This window comes from Phyllostomus hastatus, unplaced genomic scaffold, assembly GCF_019186645.2.
Source record: "Phyllostomus hastatus isolate PE091 unplaced genomic scaffold, TTU_PhHast_1.1 phas_contig_151, whole genome shotgun sequence".
NCBI classification, from domain to species: Eukaryota; Metazoa; Chordata; class Mammalia; order Chiroptera; family Phyllostomidae; genus Phyllostomus; species Phyllostomus hastatus.
The window spans coordinates 310,161-335,747 of NW_025333616.1; the positions used below are offsets into that span (position 1 = coordinate 310,161).

The 25,587-nt window shown below is 57.2% G+C and overlaps 3 protein-coding genes across 4 annotated transcripts; 2 read left to right on the plus strand and 1 right to left on the minus strand.

Moving 5' to 3' along the window:
- Positions 1–405: 405 nt before the first annotated feature.
- On the plus strand, positions 406–4,860 carry GARIN5B (golgi associated RAB2 interactor family member 5B). Its single transcript, XM_045830295.1, has 10 exons — positions 406–555; positions 718–872; positions 950–1,208; positions 1,437–1,461; positions 1,653–1,717; positions 1,809–1,912; positions 1,993–2,045; positions 2,134–2,246; positions 2,474–4,115; positions 4,802–4,860. Exons 1-10 carry the CDS (start codon positions 406–408, stop codon positions 4,858–4,860), a joined length of 2,625 nt encoding a protein of 874 aa, XP_045686251.1.
- Positions 4,861–5,404: 544 nt separating this feature from the next.
- On the plus strand, positions 5,405–6,724 carry LOC123813397 (cytochrome c oxidase subunit 6B2). Its single transcript, XM_045830387.1, has 4 exons — positions 5,405–5,457; positions 5,532–5,652; positions 6,349–6,449; positions 6,553–6,724. The coding sequence occupies exons 2-4, from the start codon at positions 5,550–5,552 to the stop codon at positions 6,604–6,606; spliced, it is 258 nt and encodes an 85-aa protein (XP_045686343.1). The 5' UTR covers positions 5,405–5,457; positions 5,532–5,549; the 3' UTR covers positions 6,607–6,724.
- Positions 6,725–11,345: 4,621 nt separating this feature from the next.
- On the minus strand, positions 11,346–18,557 carry KMT5C (lysine methyltransferase 5C). 2 transcript variants are annotated; one of them, XM_045830275.1, is made up of 9 exons: positions 18,485–18,557; positions 16,795–17,013; positions 16,485–16,650; positions 16,017–16,126; positions 15,170–15,333; positions 15,040–15,059; positions 13,204–13,340; positions 12,943–13,115; positions 11,346–12,743 (listed from the first exon to the last, which is right to left on the minus strand). In XM_045830275.1, the coding sequence occupies exons 2-9, from the start codon at positions 16,902–16,904 to the stop codon at positions 12,247–12,249; spliced, it is 1,377 nt and encodes a 458-aa protein (XP_045686231.1). In that variant the 5' UTR covers positions 16,905–17,013; positions 18,485–18,557; the 3' UTR covers positions 11,346–12,246. The 2 variants fall into 2 exon arrangements, with proteins under 2 accessions (XP_045686231.1, XP_045686230.1); XM_045830274.1 differs by having other exon boundaries at positions 11,347–12,743; positions 18,440–18,545.
- Positions 18,558–25,587: the final 7,030 nt, after the last annotated feature.

The window sequence follows — 25,587 nt, forward strand, 5'->3', positions numbered from 1 at the left end:
AAAAAAGAAGAATCAGAAACCGTTTGTTTAACCATTCATTTGCAACATCTCAGATGGACTTTTCCAGGGGGCCCTGGGTCTGGAGGGGGACCTTCCCAGGGGGCCAGTCTGAGTCTAGAGGGGGACCTTCTGGTTCACACCCACTCCTCAGGGCTCCAGGCCACATCCCCAGAGAAGAAAGGAGCCCATGGCCCTCGGGAGAGTTCCTAGGAAGAGTTCCATGTGTATCTGATGAGGTCACAAGGCCCCTCCACGGAAGGCTCCTCCCCCAGGCCAGGGAGACTGCCCCTGGCAGGACCATGGCCAAGCCCTGGGGAAGCTGAGCTTGAAGCCAGGGCCAGTGGGCTGGAGGGTGCCAGGTCCCTGACTCCATGCCCTGGGTGACCCCCCCTTTATGTAGCCACCATGAACAGGCTTTGGAACATCAGGCACCTGGACCCATTGCCAGGCCCCCCGCAGTGGGTCCCCATTCTGGGCCAGCTGCAGAAGACCCTCCAGAAGGGCGAGTACCTGCCCCTCTGCCCGCTGCCCATGTTCGAGAGTAACTTTATCCAGGTTTCCAGCTCCCTGTGCCCTGGGGCAGAGAGGGGCAGAGTGAGACCCCTGGGGCTGGCGGGGTTGGGGCCACTGGGGACTCAGAGGGTGGGGGCTTGGTCTGGGGGTGCCTTGAAACATTACAGGAAGGAGTGGTTCCAGCCCTTCTCCCTGGCCCCCCAGGTGACCAGCCGAGGGGCCCCCGTGTATGTGCACCACAAAAGCAACCACTTGACCATGGGTGTGGCCGCTTCCCTGCCCGGCCCGGTGCTGCCAGACCTCCTGCTCATTGCTCGGCCCTCTGAGGCCAGGGACTGCTCCAACCTCGTCCTCACCAGGTGCCTGCACCCCTCCATCCCCTGCCGCCCCCACCTGCATCTCCTGCTCTACCTCCCCCGTCTCCTGCCTCCACCAGGATGATCCCGCTGGACCTGGTCCACCTCTACGTCCACAACCTGTCTGCCTGGCGCCTGAAGCTTTGCTTGATCACAGGCCGCTACTACTACCTGGAGCTGAACGCCCCCGACAGCGAGGTGGCATTTCTGTTTGACCGCTGGATCCGGCTCATCCACCTGCTCCAAGAGCCCGCCACCTTCTGGGCCCCAAGGACCTTGAAAACGCCCCTCTCGGACCTGGCCCAGATGGCACCTCCTGCCTCCACCTGGACCCTCCAGGTGGGGGCATGCTCACACAGACCCCAATGGGCAGTGATGGTTATAGATTCAAAAGGGAGCCAGGACAAAGGACCTGAAGTCCAGGATCCCCAGGAATGGGGCTGGGGGCCTGGACTCCTGGGTCTGAGGGAGGAGGGACTGGGGGCTGGAGTCCTAGACTGGGTACTCATGGAGATGTGGAAGCCAGGAAGAGGTTGCCCCTCCTGACTGTCTCTTCTCCATCCACAGGACCAGTCCCACTGCAGACGATCAGGTGAGCAGGCTCTGGAACCCACTGGGTTTGCTGCACCTCAGCTTCTCCTCTGCCACACGTGGATGGGGCCTCCAGCACTGGGGTCCTTAAGTCTTCCATCTGCCCCCTGGCAGAGCCTCCCACCAGTCTCCTCTCCCAGTGTCCTTCCCAGACTCAGGGGCCCTGACTCAGGTCTTCCCCTCTCTTTTCAGCCATGACTGTTAAACCCAGCTTTTCTTACAAGATGCTGACATCTCAGAAACGGAGGAAGGCCAAGGTGAGCAGACCCCGGCAGGCCCCTGGGTGAGGGGCCCAAGGCCAAGGGGCTGTGGCTCCTGATGGCCCTGCCTTCCTCGTCCTTCTGCCAGACCCCCAGGTGCAAACTCAAGTCCCAGGCTGTGGGTGACTCCGTGCCTCTCATCTGGTCACAGCCAGAGCACCCTGGTACCAGGAAGAAAGCCACAGAGAAAAAGTAGGCTTGGGACCATATCCCCGGTGGGGTTGGGAGAAGAGTGGGGACACCAGCCAAGTCCCACCACACTGTGCCTGCAGGTCCCACCCAGAGCTCGGCCTTCACGGCTCTCAGACCAAAATCCAAGTTTCTGGTGAGCACACCCCTCCCTCTGATTCTGTGAATGAGCCCCACAGCCCAGCCCCTCCCCTTCATGCTCAGGCTGCTTTCTTCCCGCCCAGGGAAGCCCAGCATCACCATCCGGACCATCTTCAGCATCGTGTCCAGAACCGTCAACCACAGGCTGTCCTCTTCCAAGGCAGGCTATACACTGGGGCCTGAGCCCAGCTCCTGGGTCTGAGGGAGAAGGGGCTGGGGGCCTAGACCCCTGGGTCTGAGGGAGGAGGGGCTGGGGGCCTAGACTGCCAGGTCTGAGGGAGGAGGGGCTGGGGGTCTGGACTCCTGGGTCTGAGACAGGAGGGGCTGGGGGCCTGGTCTGTGTTTGAGAGGCGCCCCCCAGGCCCTGACCATTCTTCCCCTCACCTTCCTCCACTGTCCCTCATCTTCCTCCACTTCCTCCAGGGTCATTCAGAATCTGATGGAGCAGTGGTCCTTGGCCATTTAGTGAAGACCCCTTCACATTGTATCTCAGAGAACAGTCCCAGTATTTCCTTGCTGGTTTCCTACGATCACGTGGATATTAGACAGAACATGCAAGACCTGTCGGACCTGGATTCCAGCACCTTGTCCTCCGACTCCCTCGGCCAGGACTCCTACTGTCCCAGCTTCTACCTGCCTGCCCCCTACTCGTCTGCCCCCAGGCACAAGATGACCACGCCTCCACCCTCCCAGAAAACCCCCTCTGTCCCTCCCAGCTCTTGGAAGGAGCCATCCATCCTTGACCACGCCCAGAAGGTCTCAGCTGTGCCTGCTTCATCTCGGAAGTCCCCAGCTGGGCCTTCTGCTCCCCAGAAGACCCCAGTTCCAGCCCCTGTTCCCCAGAAATCCCCAGCCATACCTGGCTCATCCAGGAAGACTTCATGTGTGCTGGCTATAACCCAGAAGGCCCCAGCCATACCTTCCCTGTCTTGGAAGAACCCACTTGTATCAGGGATCCCCCAAAAAGCCATGCCCTGTCCTGTTCCAAAACAGCAATCTCTGTTCCCATCTAGCCCATCCCCGAAGGCTCTGACTCCACCCGCCCGATACCGGATGATGCCGGACCCTGGCGATTTTGGCTCGTCTTCGAGGGGAAGACGTGTTGAGAATGTGCTCGAGAGAAGCCAGCCAGAAGGGAAGATGGAGCCGTTGGTGCTGGTGGGCACCCAGGAGACACAGGTTGCAGAGATGTGGGCCCAGAAAATGTCCCTGGAGCTGCCCTTCCATACCACCCAGAAGGAGACCAAGGGGCTCGTAATCAGCAAAGCCCAAGAGATCACCCAGGATGGCTTGAAGGGCAAGGGCAAGGGCAAGGTGGAGGATAAGGTCCACGGGACAATGGAGGGGAAATCCCCGGACTTGCCTGGCTTCAAGCCCAGGCTGAGGGGGCAGCAGCAGACGTGGGCTAAGACCCAGGAGCTGGCCGAGGAGGGAGCCCCACAGGAGCGCAGAAGGCCCTTCTCTGTGAAGGAGCTCACCTTTGCCAAGATGGTGATCCTGGCCAACTCCGAGAAGATGCCCTTGAGACCAGAACTGGTTGGTTTGCCTTCCTGGCTCTTGATCCCCCAGGTGTCTGCCAGGCCCATGGTGGGCCTGGAGCCCCTCATCCCTGGCCAGGCTACCGTGTTGGAGGGCACACCAGTGGTGGACAGGGAGGTGGAGAAGCTGTTCTCAGACCAGAGGCGGTCTTTCAAAGTGCCCCCCCGCTCTAAGCGTGGCCCCAGCAGCCTGAAGACAGAGAGAGTATCCCAGGCCCCCATTCCTCTGCCCGCAACGAGGTGGGAGGAAGTCCAGCCCCCCATCTTGCTGAACTCCATCCCAAAGATGGAGGCCAGAGTGTCCCAAAAGCCCAACAGAGAATCTCAGGAGACCGTGGGGATGCCAGGCCCATGTCCCCTGGCCACTACGGGATCATCCTTGGAAGTTCCTGTGCCCAAACTCATGGAAATTGAGAATAAGAGGGACTTGCTGAACAAGGTGGAGAAGACAAAGAAAAAACTGAGTATCTTCACGCCTTGGCCCAGGTACTTGGGGAGAAAGGACCTCTGGGGTTATCAGCAAGAAGGTGACGCGTGGCGGGGAGGAAGACCTGCATGGGGCAGGCTTAGGGAGTGCAGAAAGCAGAGACTCCTCATGCTGAAAACCCTTTAAAACATGATACTCTGTGAAAGGAGCCAGGCAAACATGCCAGCTATATAGTGCATGACCCCACGTGTGTCAAATGTCTAGAACAGGCAAACCCATAGACACAGAAAGGAGGTTAGTGGTTACCAAAAGCTGGGAGGGATGGGGGGATGGACAGGGACTGCTTCACCGGTATGGGGTTTTATTTGGGGGTAACGAAAATGCTCTGGCAGTAGATAGAGGAGGTGGTTGCAGGACATTGTGAATACAATGCCACTTTAAAGTGGTCACACTGGCAAATTTTATGTGATGTGTATTTTCCAATACACGGATACAAGAGAAGGGTAATCCAAGACTCGCTCTGTCCAAGGAGTTTGCTGGAAGGGGAGAGGCTGCTGTAATGGGACATGGTCAAAATAGGAGTTTTAAGAGGAAGAGAGATTCGTGCATTTGAATGTTGGGGTGAAGAATGCAGGGCCAGGCTTCATATTTGCGGAGAAAGAGGGCAAGAAACCTGGGAGGGACACGGGGGTGGGGAGGACTGGAGGCGGTGGGCTTGCCGGCTCCTGGAGCAGGAAGGAGTCGGTTCAACAGGTGTTTACTGAGCGCTCATTGCTCTCTCTCCAGCAAGCACCGTTCCCACAGGCTTCAATAGCAAGATGCGGGGACTGAACCGCAGTCACTAGCTAAAGTGTACAAGAGGAGCCCAGCGCGGGCGGCCGGGTAGCCCCTGACGCCCTCAGACCTGCCTCACACCTGGCACTGAATCCAGGCTCTGGAACCCCACTCGTGCTCTTTGCTCTTCCCCGCAGGCTCCAGGCGCCATGCCCCTCCACTGTGGGAAGCAGGGTGCTGAACAGGCCAGGCGTTGGGGGGCGGGGGGGGCGCGGAGCTCCCTGTCGGGTAGAGACCAGAGCTATCTATACATTTATATATTAGGGGGTGGGAGGGCGGGCTTGGGGAGAAACGGCGGGGTGGCCCAGCTTTGCAGAAATTAAAAGCCTGAGTCTGAGACTCGGCAAAAGTCGAGCCTGGGTGCCTGTGTGTGCGCACGGGGGGGCCCGGGATGGGGCGTGGGGCTGGAGGGGGGAGGGAGCGGGGGGAGGAAGGGTCCTCCCGGACCGTTTTCTGCAGCGCAGTGGCTCTCATTGGCTGGGCCTTCCAGAGTCCCAGCCAATAAGGCCCAGGGGTCGTGATTTTCCTCCGTTGAGACCCTCGAGACTCAGAAACGACGGGCACCCCGGACAGAGCCACAAGCACAGGGACGCGCTGACATCAGCCTAGTGAGGACAGGAAGGGTGGGATTGGGGCTGGGTTTCGGGGTGGGGATCAGGCACGGAGACCCTCCTGCCCGCAGGAGCTGCTGACTCAGTGCATGGTGGACAAGAAGCCCTCCAAGGGGCCATGGCCCACGCCACCTTTCGACCCGCGCTTCCCCAACCAGAACCAAACCCGCAACTGCTACCAGAACTTCTTGGGTGAGCCCTCAGGGGCAGGGGAGGGGGAGCGGGGTGAGGCGAGGGGCAGAAAGGGGCCCACCCCAACTTCAGAGGGGCCCGGGCCCTCCTTGGAAACAGAGACCGTTGGGGTGGGAGACGGGGCGAGCCGCGGTAGAAGGGGCGGGAATACCCTATGGGGCGGGGCCTTGCGTGGAGGGGGCGGGGATCTGTTCCTGGAGGGGCGGGGCGGTGCAGGGAAAGGCGGGGACTGGCCTCGGGTGGGCGGGACCGAGGCTGTGGAGGGGTGAGGTAGAGAGGGAGTTGGACTTGGCCAGGAAGGGAGTGGGACCTATCACGGAGGGGTGAAGATTGCTCGTTAGTGGGCGGGGCCTATTCTGGAGAGGTGGGGCGGGACGTGGGAGAGCATGGGTCTCGCAGGGAAGAGGTGGGACCGGATCTTGGAGAGGCGGGACCTACTCTGAGGGCACTTGACAAAGTAGTGTAGGGGCGGGAAAAGGAGAGCCAGGGTGTGGCAGGCAGGGGCGGGGCCTGGTCTGGAGTGGGTGGGGCGGACCAGGGCGGGCAGGGCCTGCGTTGGAACCGGTAGGGACTGACCACAAAGAAGCCGGGCTTGCCCTGGAGTGAAAAGAAGCGGGTGCGGTCGAGAGGGGCGGATCCTGGCCGGGGACGGGGCGTGAGGTGCGGCGGCGATCACCGCCGGGTCTCGCTCCGCAGACTACCACCGCTGCATGAAGAAGATGAACCGCCGCGGGAAGAGCGCTCAACCCTGCGAGTATTTCTTCCACGTGTACCGTTCGCTGTGCCCCATCAGCTGGGTGAGCAGGGCGCGGGGCGTGCGCTGATCAGGAGGGCCCGGGGGACGGTGGGCGTCCAGCCGAGCTGAGCCTGCGTCCCCGCCTCCCTCCCGCCCTACTTCAGGTGGAGCGCTGGACGGAGCAGATCAAGTCGGGGACCTTCCCGGGCAAAATCTGACGGTCTGAGCTCGCGGCTCCTCCGAGAGACCAGCCCCAGGCGCCCCCATCTCCTCGTCTCCCGGACACCTAGCCCCGGCTTCCCACCGCCAGTCTCTAAGCACCGAATAAAGCTATGCTGTTGCCTCTGTTTCTTCTTAATGTCTGCCCCGTGTGCCGTGGGGGCTCGGGAGAGTCCTCCCGGTGTCTGTGCCCTGGAGCCAACACTGCAGTTCTGAAGATGAGTTGGGGGGCTTGGAGGACTGTGCTCCATCCGGGCTGGGATGGAAGGAGCTCTATCAGACCCCTGGGGCAGGAGCAAGCCAGCCCCGCCCCCCCCTCCCCGCCCACCCGTAGGCAGCAGCCACCAGCTCAGGGTCGCCGTGGGCTCTCTGGATGCCAACGCTTGCTCACCAGGATGGCTCCAGGGTGCTCCTGCCTCTCAATCCCCACACCCACCTGTCACCAGAATCATCCTTCCTCAGGATCCTCTTCCTCTTACCTGGACCGCCTCCCAAACTCCTCCCAAGCTTTCTACCCCTCTGTCTCAGTCCATCCCCGTCCATCCCACCCCAAACCCTGATGGGGATCATTTTTGGACCTCCCAGCACTGACCCCCACACCCCCATCCCTTGGTCCCTTGCTCCGAACCCTTTCTAGACTCTGCCACCCTCCATCACTCCCCTGCCCCATGTGACTCCATTTCCCTCTCAGCACAGCTCAGTCCTGCCAGGTGAGCCAAACCTTCCTCACAGCCGCCCTCTGTCCCACGGGCAGGAGCACCCTTCTCCATTCTCTTAATGAAACAGGACGACCTGTCTCCGGACATGTCACCCCAGTCCCCCACTGCAGACCCCTTCCAGACTGAGCTCCAGGACACTCAGGGGGTCCGCCTGAATTACTCTCTGCTCCCGCCTCTTTGGACACTGGGCCTACCCTCAGCCAGGCTCTGAGACAACGATGCTGAGATTCCAGACAGCCCTCAAAATATCACCTCTCCAGCCACCTCCCCAGGCTGAGAAGTGACCCTTGACCCAGCACAGAGGAGAGTGGTCCTGCTCCAGACCACCAGCTTTCTGGGCATGGCAGGGTTGGATTCTACTGTTTCTGCCTAAAGCTGTCTCCTTCCTCAGGCATCCTGGGCCCCCAGCCTGAGGCTGTCTCAGGAAGACCCGGTCCACCCTGGAGTTCAAAGGTAGCTGTTAGGAATCATGACAACTTTCTGGGTAACCCTGGACACAAGCCTGTTGACCTACATACACCTTAGTTTTCTCGCTGTAAACCAGATAGTGCAGTCCCATGATCCCGCAGAGGGACCGTGGGAAAGGCTAGGTGAACTCAGGGGACAGCAGGCTCCATCCGGTCCCCTCGTCCCCTGGGCGTTCTCACCACCCCACCCAGGGCATGACCCAGACGTGCCCTCTCCAGGATGGCTCCACCCCAAGGCCTCGGCCCCTCAAGGATCCTCTCTGGGACCCTGCCTCTGAAAGGCAGGGGAAGAGGGAGGGCACGAGGTGTGCCCTGGCCCAAGCAGACCTGGACACTACAGGAGGGGTCCTCCCTGGAGGCCCCCCCACACAGAGGCTGCTGCACTGCCACAGGAAGGAAGCAAACGGTGGTACCATACCCCACAGGCCAGGCAGCTCTGAGTCACAGAACGGGGTGACGGTGTCTGAGCACTCGGTGAGGTCACTCAGGTAGCGTCCAGGCACAGGGCTGACTCCTATGCAGCCATGGCCAGCCTGCTGACCTCACCAGAGCACCTGTCTAGAGCTCATTTCACCCCGTTGGCCAGCAGCCCCTCCCAGCCTTCTTCCTTCTTTCTTTCTTGGGCTGGGGATCCTCCCACCACCATCCCTCGACCACTTGGCCACTTTGGGGGCATTTTTACACTCCTGTTTTCCCTGTGGCCACCACTGTCTTATGGATACCTGAACCTGGGCCAGACCCACCCAGCCCCCAGCCTAGCCTCCAGCCGGCTGGACCAACATGACTGCAAACTCCCAGCCCTGGTCTCTGGCTCTGAACACCCCTCCACAGCTCCTTGGCCAGCTCTGCCTACCACATGCTGAGCCTCCAATATCAGCCTCTGCGCCCCAGCAGCCCCCCAGGTCAGAGGAAACAAAAGGGCAAGCAATTTGCTCCCCATCCCACCTACCCTGCATCTCTGCTCTCCTTCCCACCTCCTCCCCCTCCCTCAGAGCCCATCCCCCACCTCCCTCCATCCCTCCCTCCCTCAGAACCAGCTCCTTCCTCTTAGTCTAGACGCTGGTGCCTCCAGGTGCTTCCCTGTTGGAACCATGAACCCACTCAGATGCCCTCTGCCCTTTGTTCCACAAACCCTCGCACCTCCCAGGCACCTGCTCGCCCTCTCTTCTTCCACCCACCAGCTAGCTGTCCCTTGGTTCCCAGTGGGCGCTGCTCCAGCCTTCCTGGTGTCTGCCCCTTTCCCAGCCTGAGGACTCCAGAGCCTGGATGATCTCTGGGAGGGGGTTCAAGTCCTAGCTCTGCAGCTTACCAGCCATGTGACCCCAGTCGGAGTTTCTAAGCCCGTGTCCCATGGTCCATTCATGTAAAATGGGTTTCCCAGGCACTGGGGTGGGTGGGGGAGAGGGTGGTGCTGTGAGTGTCCAGTCTCGCCGGGTATGTGGGGTCTCTGTCTATGCAAACAATCTGAGGCACTCAGCATCCATGTGACCAGTTCTGGTGCCCAATACGGCACTAGATAGTAGGGGTCACCCAGATGGCAGCCCCAGGGTGACTGACCCCATCAACTAGGTCCTGGAGCTCCTGGACGAGGCACAGGTGTAAAAGGGTCAGAGAGCCTTGGGTGGAGCGTGGGTGGAGGCCAGGCAGAGAGCCCTCCAAGAGGAGACACAGGGTCCAGGCTTGGGTTGTCCTGTCGCTGTCATTACTTTGTTTCTTTTGGCTCCCTCTTGCCTTTGCCTCCCAGCCACCTTCCTCGGTGACCTTGCTCCGGTCTCCACGTGTATGGTGGGTTCTCGATGACTTTGACCCCCACCCTTCCCTGGACTTGGGCCACCAAGGTGGGCTCCTGATGCCAAGCCTAGCTTCACCTGGATGCCCCCAGGTCCTGCCAGCTCAAGGGATTTGATGCAAACTCCTGGCACCGATTGCATTTGGGCGCCATCCACATACAAGCTGTGGGACCCTGGGCAGGCGCTGTTCGTAAGGGGGCAATCCTGGTAGGACTGTCACCATCCTGGAGATATACCAGGAAGCACGCGGCCAGGATCACTGCCAGCTGTAACATCCTGGAGGTCTTCCCTCCGGTCACCCTCTCATTCTGGCCCAGGGCTTCTCCACTGGGAGCTGGCCGTGGCCCACAGCGGGACAGTGGGCAGTGTCCGGAGATATTTTTATCACAATGGAGGGGATGCAACTGGCCTCTAATGGGTGGAGGCCAGGCAGGCTGCTCCTCACTGTAGAATGAGCCCCTCACAGTGGCAGCCCCTCGCCACAGCGGGAGGCCCTAAGCGTGGCTTCTAACCTGTGGTTTTGAGGTCCCAGCCACTTTTGAGGGTTGGGCGAAAGCTCTACACCCTCTCCTTCCAGAACGTGCACGGGAATCTGCAGTGACTACCTGTAACATAGGATTCCAGGGGCTCGTGAGAGCCTCCTACCCTTCCAGGCCAAGGCTGCCTTCTGTGTTGTCGCCTTTGTCTAGACGCCATGGTGACAGCTTGAACTTCAGCTTATTGAGAGGGACAAGTTCTTCAGCAACTGTCCCCTCGACCACCTCTCCTCATTCTCCTCCCCTGCTTGCTGACCAGGAGGCCCCTCTCACTTTTAAGATTTTATTTATTTTTAGACAGAGGGAGAGGGAGGGAGAGAGGGAGAGGAACATTAATGTGTGGTTGCCTCTTGCATGACCACTACTGGGGAATCTGGCCTGCAACCCAGGTGTATGCCCTCAGTAGGAATTGAACTGGCGACCCCCTGGGTCACAGGCTGGTGGTCAATCCACTGAGCTACACCAGCCAGGGCTCATTTTAAAAAATACATTTATTTATTTTTAGAGGGGGAAGGAGAAAGACAGGGAAAGAAACATTGATGTGTGAGAGAAATATTGATCAGCTGCCTCTTGCACACCCCAAACTGGGGATCTGGCCAGCAACCCAGGCACGTGTTCTGACTGGGAATCAAACCAGCGACCCTTTGATTCTCGTCAGCACACTATTCACTGAGCCACACCAGCCAAGGCAAGGCGGTCCTTATTTTTAACATCACTGAGAAAACTAACATGGTTCAATAGAATTTTCATGGAAGAAAGATATTTTCTCACCCTGAAAAGCACAAAACAGGTTGCATATAAATGAAATGCATTATAAAGTAAAAAAAGACAGCTGCCCTGAACCACCAGGGTCTCCCTGTGGTCTCACCACCTCAGTCACATGGCCTGGCCTCCACCACCTCCAGGGTGAATTTCTGCAAGGCCAGCCACCTTGGAGGACATAGATGGGGGGCCTGCAGCCCACCCCCGGCCTCAGCAGTCTGCGGCCTGCCCTCTGTGAGGCCAGGGACCCTCTCTATTGTCAGCTGTTTGTATTTCCCTCTGTAATTAAGAGACAACGGGGGAATTCAAGATACTGAACTGGATCTGAAGACACCTGAGATCCACATGGTCCCACAAAGCCAGGCCAACCAGGAGGGCATAGGTGAGGTGGGGGAGGGGTGTCTGACCCTGCTTGCTGGACCCGTGGGCTCATCTGGAGAACTGGGGACAACCCCCTCCTGCTGGGAGGGTGGTCTGGCAGCATTCTTCCTCAGCCCCGTTTAGAGGGGGATGTGCCTCTGGACTCGGCAGCTCTGCCCTCAGAGTCATCACCCCTTCGTGCTCCCAGAGCCTTCAGGGCCCAAGGCCTGGCAGCCTCCTCTGGGCCTGGCATCCTCAGCCAGGCCGAGGGTCTCACCCTTCTGATGGACATCCCCTCCAAACATGAATCGAAACGAATGGTGTCCCACGGTTATGCTTATGACAAGGTTTTAATAAAATAAAAAGTTCAAGTGCTTCCAATCCCCCAACATACCCCATTCCAGTGTGGGGGGAGGGAGCCCCCACACCCCAGTAGCACCAGGGATAGCACCATGAGAAAGATGAGGTCACACCCGGCCTCCCTGAGACCTGCAGGGTGGTGAGGACATGTGGACGTCCCCCCACCCCACCCCCCACCTCAGACAGTCGCAGAGCTGAGAGCACACTCACTCCCCTCCACGGGGCAGTCTGCGGAAACTGCTGCCCCCAGCCCCCAAGTCAGTTCCCTTCCTCCCAAGGCCTGGGCTTCTGGGGAGATGCCAGGGGTGGCCTCCACTCCCTATGGCTTTGCTCCCTGGGCAGGAGAAGATGGCGGGAAAGGGACTGGCTTCTTCAGTCCTGAGGCTGGGGCTGGGGGTGCGGAGGGCAGCAATGGCCAGGGCTCCCTGCTGGGGTTGGGGTGGCTCAGGGGTCAGCAGTCACAAAGGGTCAGGGGTCCGATCCCTGGGGATGTCCAAAGCAACCCCCCCCAGGTCAGAGCTGTGCTGGGGTCAAGGGTCATCTCCCTCTTAGAGGTCCAAGAGCTCCTTCTGGAGGTCAGTGAGTCCCCCGAACACTCGGGGCTAGGGGTACAAGATGGGCGCCCTATCCAGGCCAACACAGCCCCTAACTGTTGACATCCAGGTCGATGGAGCCATGGCTGACCACCAGCCTCAGGCGCTTGGGTGGGGAGAAGGGCACAAAGGCAAGGGCCTGCTTGGGGATGGAGACGGGGCCTGGGGTCCTGGCAGGGGCGAGGGTGGGGGTGGGAGTGGCAAGTGGGGCTGGGACCACGCGGCTCAGATCGACACGCAACACGTAAGGCAGCCCATAACGCCGGGCCCAGCGCCAGTCCTGCTGGGGTGTCCAGCGGGCACGGGGGGCCTGGTCCAGGGCCACTGCAGCCTCTGCCTGCAGGCAGCAGTGGGGGCTGCAGCCTCCCCACCGGTGCAGGGAGACTCGAGCAGTACGGAGAAGGGGGACCATGGGGGCCCGCCGGGGCTGGGGGCGACGGCGTCTCCGAGGACGCACCCAGAGCTGGGGCTGTGGCAGCCACTGGAGCCAGAGAGGTGGGGCATCGGGGCTGGTGCTGCAGGGCGGGGGTCGCAGGGGCTGGCAGGCCGCTGTGGAGGTGGGGGAGAGGAGAGAAAGAATAACCCTGTGAGCAGGCCCTCCGGAAAGTGGGACAGCTTTTGTTCAGACCACCCCCAACCCCACTGGGACGCCCAGGAGCAGGACAGAGGGCAGACAAGGGTTGAGGACCCAAGGACCCGGGAACAGGTGAGAGAGGCTGACAGGATGGGGTCCCTGGCTTTTGCTCACCGCAGAATGGGTCCTGGCGCAGAGGGAACCGGTGGGCACAGGCCCTCGGGCTCAGTCGGCCACCGCCCAACCTCTGCAGCAGCCTCCGCTTGGTCTCCCGGAGCTGGTACTTGTCCAGGGGCCGCGGTGGCAAGGGCTCCCGGGGCCGCAGGCGGAAAGCCCCCTCCCCTTTCCTAAGGGATGTCAGCCCTGAGGTTGCATTTTTGGGTTCACAGAATATCCGCTTCCCTCCCGCCCTCCCACCTGCACCCCCATGCCCACCTCTCGCAGGTGTAGCATTCACAGTGCTCATTCTTTTCACCAAAAAAGCCTTCGCCATAGAAGCAGGTCACCTCGTCCCCCGGCTCGATGTCCCGGAGCACCTTCACGCAGGCTGCGTTCCCGTCTGCAGGCACAAACTGGGAGCCGGGCCGCTCAGCGCCCTGGCCCACCTGGGCACCCTGGTCCCCAAGGTCCTCCCCCGTGGCGGGCAGGGTCCAGGAGCCCCTGGGGGGGGGGTGGCAACCCTGCCCAGGGCCTGCCCCCCTCACCCAATCTCCTCCCCTCCTACAGGGGGATGATCTGACCCCACCCTGGCAGGGTGGTGTGACCTCGCCCTCCTATAGCCAAGCCTTGCCCCTCGGGCCCTGTAACCCACTACCTGCCAGCCTGCACCCTTGCAGCCGCCTCCCTCTTCCTGGCTGCTGCCCCACGGCCTCCACCTGCCTGCTCCTTCCTCTGAGATGCCCGCTGGGGAGGTGGGGAGAGGCGTGACTCCCGCCCACCTATCCATCCATCCGTCCATCCATCCATGCTAGACTGACACAAGCCTGGGCGTGGCCCTTGCCACCCACCTGACCCCAGGCCAACTGGCCAGTGCCTCCGGAGTGCACGGTGTCTTGCGTCCTAGCTTTCTCCATCCTTAAGACCCTGTCTGCAGCCAGCACTGGTCACCTCTTGCTCAGTTACAAACTAGGTTACACACCAGCCTCGCCAAGGCCACCCTGCCTCCAGCCCCTCCCCTTCCTGCCGGGCCTCCAGCTCACCAGCTGCCAGGACACCTAAAAGCCCAGCTCCCTGATGCACTGAGCGGGGCCTCCCGCGGGGCAGACCCGAGCTCACGCAGCATAACATCCTGGAGTCCTCTTGCCTGTCACACCTCCTGACCCTCCAGGGTAACGACACGTCCCCGTTTTCCTAAAACACCCAGGAAAATCCTACTCCTCCTTCACTGCCTGCCCCCGTGCCCCTGGTGGCTGTTGCCTGCCTCGGCATGGAGCCTCTCACGGGGCCTTGCCTTGTTTTCTGTCCAGCTCAGTGTCTATGCACAGGCCACACCAAAAGCACCTCAGGAGGTCTCCCTAATCACAAAGACACGTTCCACAAACATCAGTGTGCACCGTGTACCCGACCTTCGAGACCAGCTGGGAGGCAGGTTCTTGCTGTCTCCCATCTGAGAAACCAGTGCCCAGACGGACTGAGCCAGGACTCAAGTCTAGCTCAAAATGTAGAGCCCCAGACCCCCTGCCACGCCTCGGGGCTCCCCCAGACATAGGACTAGGCCCCACACTCGGCAGGCAGCACCCACAAGACTATCTCCTCTCCATTCCCTCTCCCCCGGGCTCCCCCACAGCAGGGGCAGCCACCAACCACGCCTCTCAGAGATCCCTGTCCTCTTCCTCCAGGGCTCTCTGGCCTCCCCCGAGAGGGCACGAACCTGCAGGGTCCTGCCACTCAGCCCCCTGATCCTGCCACCATGACCGCACCAGTGTGGCCCAGAAGCATCTCCCCATGAAGCCCAGGGCCCAGACTCAGGGTCACTTTCTGACTCCCTATCACCACACGCTCCGCCCCCGTACAACTGGCCCAGCCAGCAGCACCGAAGTTCAGAGAGCAAAGAATACCTCCAGCAGATGGCAACCCGTGTTCCAATGTGACTGTAGCCAAAACCCCTTCCTCCCTCCCTCCTCTATCAGCCACTAGCACACCGCCACCTGGGGGGGTGCTAACGGGATTTGTCAGGTAGGGAGACCGTGGACAGTTTCTGGTTATTCACTGACCAGAAAGCCCTCCCCTCATTTCCCACATGGCCACTCCTCCCGGGGTTCCAAGTCTCACCTTGCAGTTGGGTTTGCAGTCTGGAGACAGCAGAGGGCAGGGGCATGGGAAGAGAGGAGACGGTGAATGAGCCACAAGGAGGAGCCTCACCCCTCCCAGGCCACTCCCCCCCAGACCACGCCCCACGCACCATGGTTGATAAAGGCGGCGGGGCCCAGCCACAGCTGCGCGCTGCGCTTACGGGTGGAGTACATGATGCTGAAGTCGTTCTCACCAGCCCGCAGCAGTCCCTCGTCGGCCTCCCTCAGCTCGGCGATGCAACCCACCAGCAGCTCCAGCTTCTCGTTCTTCTTCCTACCAAGAAGCCAGGCCGCGCCGCCATGACCACCATTGCCAAGACTGTGCAGACTGCCTCCAATATCGCTACACCTGCCCGGCTGCTGCAAGTCATCCAGACACTGCCGACGAGGGCACCCTCTCCCTGCCTCTCGGCTTCTCCAGGACTCCCTTTTGCCTCAGGCAGCCCTGGTCTCCTGCCTGGACCAGGGCAGCCATTGGCAGTCCCTCTTCGCCAGCCTCTCCAGCTCATGTTCTGGGCTCCAGCTTAAAGCCTGGTCCCCCAAACACTCAAAATCCCTTGGCTGGCTCCTGAAGCTCTGTGGTCACTATCTGCGGGTCCACTCGTCTACAATGAGCGCCATCATGGCCTGGCCAGCTCACTGTCCTGACCCATACCTTCCCAGGAGCACCCGCTACGGTGCCAGGGCTTGGGTCAAAGTAAAGAAAGGATGGCACAGTCCGGGGCCCAAGGTCTTATCTTTGGGGCAGTCAGCCCCACGAACCCAGGGGCTCCTTGGCAGGGGGAGGGGTGTGTCTCATCCCCCATCAGGGCTGTGTGTTCCAGACCAGACCCCACCTCCTTCTTGGCAGGTACACTAGCCAGCTCTCCTCCTCCACTTCCTCCCCTGGAAGGGACACAGGTCTCTCAAGTCTCTCCCAGCAGCGCCGTGAAGCCCCCATCAGTTCTGTCCTCTTACCAAGCTCGGGTGGACACAATCTTGGCTCCGTTTCTCTCCATGGAATAGCGGGTACAGGGCAGGATGGTAAAGCCACTTTCAGGCAGGAAGGCTCGGAGGTAGCGATAGATCTGGGGGAGGGAGGGGGTGGGCAGGGTGAGGTGGGGGGCAGGGTCCTCCTTGGCCCTCTCTCTCTCCTGGGCTCTAGTCCTGTTCTGCCACTGACTCTCTGTGTGGTCCCCGGGGAACTCACTTCCCCTCTTGGGGCCTCAGTTTCTTCATCTGTCAAATGAAGAGGTTGGACTCCATCTCAGAGGGCCCGCCAACTCTCCTCTGCTAGAATTCTCTGAGCCCCGTCTTAGACGGTCCCAATCAATAGCTAGGAAGTCAGAGAGCCCCGGAGGGCTGCGCTGAGGGGCACAGTGCCAGGGGCTCCGAGGTGAGGGGAGAGGACACGCGGGTGAGTGGGGAAGGGAAGGGCGCCCTCACGTGGGTCTTGAGGGCAGCCTCCTGCCGCGGGCCCCGGCTCTGGAAGTAGTGGGTCATCCAGCCTCCCAGCGTCAGGGCCCGGTACGCAGCCTCCAGGTCCCGCTGCCTCAGGAAAGCCTCCAGCGCTGAGCGCAGGTGGTGCTGTCGCCGCAGGGGGGGCACAGGGCTGGGGGAGAGGGCATGCCTGGGTCCCAGGGCCTTGGCCTATCCCTCCGGGCCGTCCCGGGCCCCGCCCCCACCCACAGGGGGGGCTGCGGGGCAAAGGGAAGGAATCCCAGCCCTCAGTCCACCCTCCCCCAGGCAGCCTCACCTGACGTTCATCTTATGGGTGCGGAAGCCCAGGTAGGGGTCCAGGACCAGGCTGGTGGCGAGATCGTCGTTCTCACACAGTTCCCTGGCTGTCACTCTGTCAGGCCCCATGGTGCCCCCCAGACCATGCTGCCTCCAGCTGGGTGCGGGGAGGGTCTGTGCTTGCTCTGAGCCACCTAGGAGCTGTGTGGGGCTCTGCCAGGCCCTTCAGCCTCCTCATCTACACGTCGGGAAGAGAGGCAACACTCACTTGGCCGCTCTCAGGGCAGGTGAAATTCAACAAGTTCTTCTGGCAGTGGAGAAGCCCCCCCCCCCAAACAAGTGCCAGCCCCCTCCCCTGGTCTCTCTTTCTCCCCATGCTCTGGAGTGCAGACACAAAGCCCCCAACACACACTCACACGAGGGGAAGGCTGATTATGATTGACTGCGAGTCTGGGATGACCCCAAAGTCTTAGCCCTGCGGGAGCCTGGAGTCAAGACGCTCGGCTCCACCTCTGGTCCCCACTCCCCCAACACACAGGTTGCTCTTCCATCCACCCACAGTCCCCACCTGCCCTCCCCAGCAGCCCTGGGAGTCGTCATGAGGCCCTGGGTGAAGCCCCAGGCAGCAGGGAGGGGGGTTGGGGAGGGAAGTGGAGGAGGGATCCCAGCACCTGCTCCCTCTCCAAGGATTCCGGGGGAGGGAGGGCTCAAAGGACAAAGCGGGGGCGGGGGGGGGGGCGGTTAGAAGGAACGGTATGGGGAGGCAAGACAAATCCATAAAAAGAGGAGAAAGAAGGGGATTAGCGAAACGAAACAAAACAAGACCCCTAACCCTTGTTCTGGATTCATGGTGTGGGTGCCCTGCTGGGGCTTCAGGGAGAGTCAGCGCGGGGTAACAAGGAAGGGGGAGCCGAAGAGAGATTGGGAGCTGAGCGGCTGAGATGGGTCTGGCAAAGCCTGGCAGACTGGGGGTAAATGAGGAGGGCGCACTGCGGGAGAGCGCTGGGAAGAGCGGAAGCAGAGGGGCAAGTGGGTAAAGACCAAATATAGGCCGCGCGGAGGGGAGCTGGGGCAGGGGCAAGGGGGGACAGAGGGAGCTGCGGGGATCCAAGGAGGCGCCAGGAAAGCCAGTCGAGAGAACTGGGGTGCGGGGAGAGGAAGCGGAGTAGGGCGTGGGGGTCCAGGGAGGATCTTGAGAAGGTAGAGAGGAGCCTAGGGGCTTGGAGAAACACTGGGGCAGACAAAGTCCTGAGCATCCCAGGAGGAGCGTGGGAAGGCTGGGAGGACAGAGCCCGAAGCCCGAGCATGACCGTGGGTAGGCAGAGAAGGTCCAGGAAGGAACTGGGGGAAGCAGACAGGGGTCTGGGGCAGGTTCGGGGCTCCAGTGACCTGAGTTTGCGGTGAGCGTGCAGGGGAAGGGCCTGGAGAGTGAGGGGGCTCGGGGAAGGCACAGGGTGCAGGAAGGGCCTGGCGAGGAGGCACAGGGACGGCTGCGCGCCGACAGCCACAGGACGCTCGCGGAGGGGCCGGGAGACTTGGGCGCCAGGACACGAGGGGCCGGAATGGGCGGGGGACAGTCAGGGCTGGGGGCGACCGGGAGCAAAGGCAGCGCGGGGCGGGGGCCGAGAGGGGGCTCAGACGTCGGGCCCCGCGCCGCCCCTCACCCGCTTCTCCTCCTCAGGCGCCCGCGCCGCTGCCTCCGGTACTACCTCCCACTGCCTCTTCCAGCAATCCTCAGTCTTGGTCGCCGCGCCTCCCGTCTGCCCCACCGGGCCCGCCCCGCCACGGCCATCACGGCCTTCTATTGGCCAGCGCCGCCGCCACTCCTCAATTGCGGCGGCTTTTTCATCTCTCCCATTGGCTGAACTGCACTTTGCCTCCCCGCCTATCCCCCCTAAAACCCCATCAATTGCCCCCACAAAACCCCGCCACGCCCTCGCTGCCTCTCAGCACCGCCGACAGCTGCGGTTGGTTCCCGCCGATGTCCTTCCGACGCTACCATGGAGATGTATCCCCACCCACGGGCCCTAGTCGGCGCGGTCATTGGCGGAAAGCGCCGTAACTCGGGTTTGGGTCAGGTTATTCGGGTCCAAGTGGAAAGGCGGGCCAGGACTTGTGTGTGGTTGGTTTGCCTTGGACAAGATCATGCTCCTATTGGCTGAAGCCTCCGCCTGTCACCACAAGTCGCGACCACCCTATTCTTTTACTCTGGTGAAATCTTCAGCCACCAGAGACAGAAAGCAAGGGAGGACAGGCTGGGTGAATGCGCGCGCACCTCCGTGCCCCGCCCAGAGAGGCCTGCGGTTGCCAAGGCGACGAAACTTTATTGACAACCCAGCCTGGATACAATGGGCTCTCATTCTTCCTCTTGGACGACCTCTCCCCGAAATACCCTATGTAATTTCGGGAGTACCCCGTTTAATTGTGGGTAAACGGATCGGGAAGAGGGAGATAGAAGCTTTAGAAAAAGCCCTGACTCATGAGACTTTCCCATGGGGCAACCCCTCCCCAATTAGTATCACCCTTCCTCCCGGCTCCAATCTGAGAGGCAAATATAATTAGCAATGCATCATAATTACTCCCAGAATAATAAGCTCCGCACTTGGAGCAGGCGGTCTTTGTTTGCTTGGCCGCTATATATCCTGAACAGAGTAGGGGGTGTCTCTGTGCCCTCGCTCTGTGACATTGGGGAAGTGGCTTGCCCTCTCTGCTCTTCAGGCGTGCAACTGTAAAACAAAGACATTGCTCCCTCTGAGGTCCCCTAAGAACACCTCCCCAGGTGTCCTTCATCCCAGCTTCCAGCCTCCCACCCTCTGTTTGTTCTGTTCCTTTCTCAACGGGGACTTCCCCCGGCTCTCAGACACACACAAACACAGGAATCCCAGCCCCAGCCACAGGGAAAAATGGCTGCAGCTCCAGAGGAGAGAAGCAGCCCCAGGCAAGTAAAAGGAGCCGACCAGGAGAAAGGACTCTCCACAAAGCTGAGGGGTCTCGAAAAGTCCTATCAGCAAGCGTGAATCTTAAAGGATTTACCCCTTCGACTCGCGGGTGTGCACCGCAGAGATATTCTCACAAATGTGAAAAAGATAAGCCCAAGACTGCTCCGGACAGCAGCGTTTGTAAACGCTGGAAATGACTGAAGAACAGATTGGTCGATTGTGGCACATACAGCAGGGGACACCATAGAGCAGTGAAAGGATGCACAGTCACTGCATAGACCAACTTGGACCACCCACAGCACGCGCTGCTGGGGAGAAGGCTGTGGAGTCCAATGCAGAAGTTTTTGTTGTTGTTGTATGTTTGTTTATTTTGAGAGGGAAGGGAGGGAGAAAAAGAGGGAGAGAAACATCAGTATGTGGTTGCCTCTCACGCGCCCCCAACTGGGGACCGGGCCCACAACCCAGGCATGTGCCCTGACTGGAAGTCAACCAGCAACCCTTTGGTTGGCAGGCAGGCGCTTGATCCACTGAGCCACACCAGTCAGGGCCAATGCAGAAGTTTTAAAACCCAGACAACAGTCGTTGTGTGAGGATACATGTAACTGCACAAATGTACAAGGGTGTGACAAAGGTGAGAGGGCCCTTGTGGCCACCCCCAGGAGTGGGGCAGAAGGCATGCAATCAGGACAATGTTATTTGTCTTTTTTTTATTTGTTTGTTGAGCCAGGAGGTGGGAACCATGACGTCAATATATTCACAATCGGGTCTTTTTCTGCACATCAGAAATACTTCATCGTACAACACAAATAAAAGTTTGACCCCCAATTCCACTTCCGGGCTTTTATTCTAAGGAAATAACTGGATAAGTGTTAAAATATTTATGAAGATGTGGGTCTTGGCATTGTTTAAAAAAATGGAAAAATAGGAAAAGCCTTAACATCCAACAATAGACGTTAGTTGGATCAACTACAGCATATCCACCAGGTGGAATGACAATTACTAACAGTCACTGAGCTCTTTGCACATGCCAGTCACTTTGCAAATGGCCCTATGAGGGAGGGGCTTTTACCCCATTTTACAGATGAGCAAAGAGAGGCTGACAGAAGGGCTGTAACTGGCCATCAGACTGTCAGCTTCTGGGCTACATTGCGCACTCTGGTTCTCCACCTTCAGACAGTGGGTAAGAGGCACCTCAGAAGAAGAGCGCAGCAGTGATGAACCTGGAAGAGGTCATGCGAGGTAAAAGGAGCCAGACACTGAAAGTCACATATGGATGATTTTGTTTCTAGGAAATATCCAGAATAGGCAAATCCATGGAGAGGGAGGGCAGCTTCGTGATGCCCAGAAGCTGGGGGGAGGTCATAATGGGTATGCACGGGACAACTGTAATAGCAGAATCAATAATATATGTATATATATACATATTTTTAAGTTCAGGAACTATGCATGTACATAATGCCATTGATTTTTTTAAAGCATTGTTTTAGATTTTTTAAACTTATTTAGAGAGAAGGGAAGGAAGGGAGAAAGAGAGGGAGAGAAACATCAATGTGTGGTTGCTTTTCACACGCTCCCCTCCTGGAGACCTGGCCTGTAGCCCAGGCATGGGCCCTGGGCTGGGAATCGAGTCTGTGACTCTTTGGATCACCATCGGTGCTCAATCCACTGAGCCACATCAGCCAGGGCACAGACTCTTTTTAAAAATTAAAAATGGAGCTACTATATGATCCAGTGGTTCCACTTCTGTGTATATATGCAAAGAAAATTAAATCACTACCATAGATACCTGCACCCCCATGTTGATTGCAACATTATTCATCATACCCAAGACATGGAAACAACCTAAGTGTCCCTCAGCCGATGAATGGATAAAGACAATATGGTTTATCACACAATGAAATCTTGCTCGGCTATGAGGAGAAGAAAATACTGCCATTTGCAACAACATGGGCGAAACCTAGCAGGCATTGTGTTGAGTAAAATAAGTCAGACAGAGAAAGACAAATACTGTACAATATCACTTATATGTGGAATAAAAAAAATTGAAGTTGTAGAAACAGAGAGTGGAAAGGTGGTTATCAGAGGCTGGAGGCGGGGACAACGGGGAAATATTGGTCAAAGGGCACAGACTTCTAGCTATTGAATGAGTAAGTTGTGGGGAGGTAATGTACAGCATGGTGATCACAGCTAAATAATAGCATATTATGTATTTCAAATTTGCTGAGAGAGTAGATCTTCAGTTTTCTCACTGCGCACACTAAAAAAGGGTAACCATGTGACATGATGGATGTGTTAATTAGCTTGATTGTGGCGATCACTTCACAGTGTATACATATACCAAATCATCTTATTGTACACCCTAAATATATATAATTTTTAAAAAGATTTTATTTATTATTTTTTAGAGAGAGGGGAAGGGAAGGAGAAAGAGAGGGAAAGAAACAGCAATGTGTGGTTGCCTCTCATGAGCCTCCTACTGGGGACCTGGCCCACAACCCAGGCATGTGCCCTGACTGGGAATCAAACCTGCAACATTTTAGTTTGCAAGCCCACACTCAATCTACTGAGCTATACCAGTAATATATATGATTTTTTTACTGACAATCATACCTCAATCAAGTGGGGGAAAATATAAGGGGTTGGGGAGAGTTGTCTCTCTGTTTTCATGTGTTACTTGTATAATAACAAAATGTATATGGTAATAGAATAAGACAGGTATTACATACTACATGCTGATATACATATATCTCCATCTATATATACCCATACATATGCATATACACACTTATACATATCTATCTTATCAGTACTGTCACCATTACCATCATCATCATCTCCGCCATTACTAATATTACTATCACCATTAAAATGAATCATCACCATCATCATCGTCACCATCAACTCCATCATTCACCACCACCATTACCATTATCACTATCACTATCATCATCATCATCATCATGCACAAACCTCTGCAATGAATTCACACCTTAGTAGCCAGCCTCCAAGGGGACCCCAGGGGAATCTATTCTAGAATTCCCACCCTCACGTTGCTTCTGCCACCTTCAACAGGGCTGTGCGGTGCAACCAACGGCAAACATGAGGGCCTGTTCGAGGCTAGTTCATCAGAGACACATGGCTTCCTCCTTGCTCTTTCTGGGATCAGTACCCCCGGGGGAAACCGGTGGTACTCAAGAGGTCATCGAAACCACCCCATGGAGAAGTCCACAAGTCAAGGGACTGAGGCCTCGTGCCAACAGCCAGAGAGGAACTGACACTTCCTGCCACTAAATTGACTGTCATGTGAGTGAGTCAGCCTGGGACAATCTTCCTGTCTCTGCCAAGCCCTTGGATGACTAGGCCCCCATTGACCCTTTTTCTCCCCACCCAGCTTAAGCTGCTTGTGAATTTTTGACCCACAGAAACCAAGGGAGACAACAGATGTTTATTGTTGCTTTAGGTGGCTGTAGTTAATTGATACACATCTACACTAAAATCCAATGTTCTTACCATGTCCCCCATGACTTCTCTGATCTTTTATTTTTTTAAGATTTTATTTATTTATTTTCAGAGAGAGGGTAAGGGAGAAAGAGAGGGAGAGAAACATCAATGTGTGGTTGTCCCTCACAAGTCCCCTCCTGGGGTCCTGGCCTGCAACCCCGGCATGTGCCCTGACTGGGAATTGAACCAGTGACCCTTTGGTTTGCAGGCCCTTGCTCAATCCACTTAGTCACACCAGCCAGGGCTGATTTCTCTGATCTTATCCTTACCTATTGTCCCCATGACTGGTCACTCTAATACAGTCTCATTGGTCTTATTGCTAGAGGCTGATCTTTCCTCCCCTCAAGGTGTTTCCCTGCTGTTATCTCTGCCTGAAAGCTCCTGTCTCACCTCCTTCAGATCTTTGCCCCAATGTCACCTCCTCAGGGAGAGCCTTCCCTGATGGTCCTGATTGGAGGAGCCCACCTGCCCCAACCATTCCCTTATTCTGCTATTGCTTCATAGCCCCAGGACCCACTGCATAGTAATTTGTGTGTCCCTGAGCAAAACGAAAATGCAGAGTCCCTTGTTCTGAATGCACTAAGAAGTTTGTCCTGGCTGATGAGGCGCAGTTGGTTGGAGCGTAGCCCCGTGACCAAAGTGTTGTGGGTTCGATTCCTTGTCGGGGCACACACCTTGGTTGCAGCTTGATTCTAGATGCCTGGTTAGGGTGTGTCCCATCCTGAAGGCAACCAAGCAGTGTTTTTTGTATCCGTGGTTTTCTTTCTCCCTTCCTCTCTCTCTCTAAAAGCAATGAAAAGAAAAAAAAAAGAAAAATGTAATAATAAAAAAATAAATCAAAAGTCTGGTCCTGAAGGAGAGAACATGCCCTCAAAACAAGGCTGTTACTTCACAGAATGGGAGAAAATCTTTGCCAAGCATAGGGAATTAGTGATTCAAAGATATAAAGGATACTTACATTTTTTTAATCCTCACTAGAGGTATTGCTCACCGATTTTACAGAGAGGGGAAGGGAAAAAGAGAGAAAGAAGGAGAGAAACACTAATGTGAGAGAGAAACATTGGTCAGTTGCTTTCTGCACAAGCGCCCTGACCCACAACTGAACCCAATACTTTCTGATTTGTAGGATGATGCCTGTTGGGGTACTCGGTGGGCTATGAAAGAATTTACAAAGAGAAGAAAGTGTACAGAGTAAAGTTTTTATCCACTCTCCAAGAAAGGAGAGGGGCCTGGTGTGGAAAGATACACCAGCAATGAGGGGTGGTGGCATTGGGTTTTTATTGCATTATAACTGGATTGAAAAAGGGTAGGGGTTTGCCCTGGCTGGCGTGGCTCAGTGGATTGAACGCCAGCCTAAAAACCACAGGGACGCTGTTTCAGTTCCCAGTCAGGGCACGTGCCTGGGTTGCAGGCCAGGTCCCCAGTGGGGGGCATGTGAGAGGCAACCACACATTGATGTCTCTCTCCCTCTCTTTCTCCCTCTCTTTCACCCTCTGCCTAAAAATAAATAAATAAATGATCTTAAAAACAAGGGTAGGAGTTTGCTGTTGTGTGGCCCCTGGCTGTTGGGGCATGGTAATAGGAGACTGCAGTTTATTCCAACCTTATCTTCCGCCTGTGGTTGTAGGGAGTGGTTAGTTCTGTTTTTCTGTTTCCAGTAATTTTCAGTCCTGGGGACAGAAGCTCAGAGAGTCAAATGGCAGTCACGTTTGGCAAGGTCACAGGCCTGCTCAGCAAATGGTGCCACAACAGACAGCAAATGGCTCAGACTTTATCCTTTTATTCCCTCCTCTGGTTTTAAAATGGATTTATTCTTCATGACCTGGTCTGGTTTTAGTTTTGGGGAGTAGGAACAAAGTTATCTTTTTCTGTAACTACTTCTGAAGGGCTAGGGGTGTAAAGCTATCCCTGTTTGTGGGTCCAACTATGGGTCATTAAGGGAAGAAGGTGGGATTGGACAGCCCAAAAAGCAAGAGCTGTGGTTGGAGGCCATTTGTAGAGAGAATCTTCCAGAGCCTGGTTGCTCCATTAAATAAAGGATATGAGGTATTTGAGGAGACATGGCCTAAAAACAAGAATAAAGAAAAAGGCTGCTATAGGTCCTAGGAAGAGAGTTAGCCAGGAAAACCAGGACCAGATATTGGCCTTAAGATCCCCCCAAAAGGGAGAGATGGAGTAGTAGGTAAATTCTGTGTGGCTGACATCGCATCAGTATTTCTCAATAATTCCAAGTCAAAAGGTGAAAATAAAAAATGAAACATTAGCTTGGAAGAAAACTAGAAAAACTAGGATTCAATCATTTTTGGGGTCACAATTGGACATTTTGATTTTCACTGGAACACAATTCCTCTCTCTAAAATCACACTCATTTT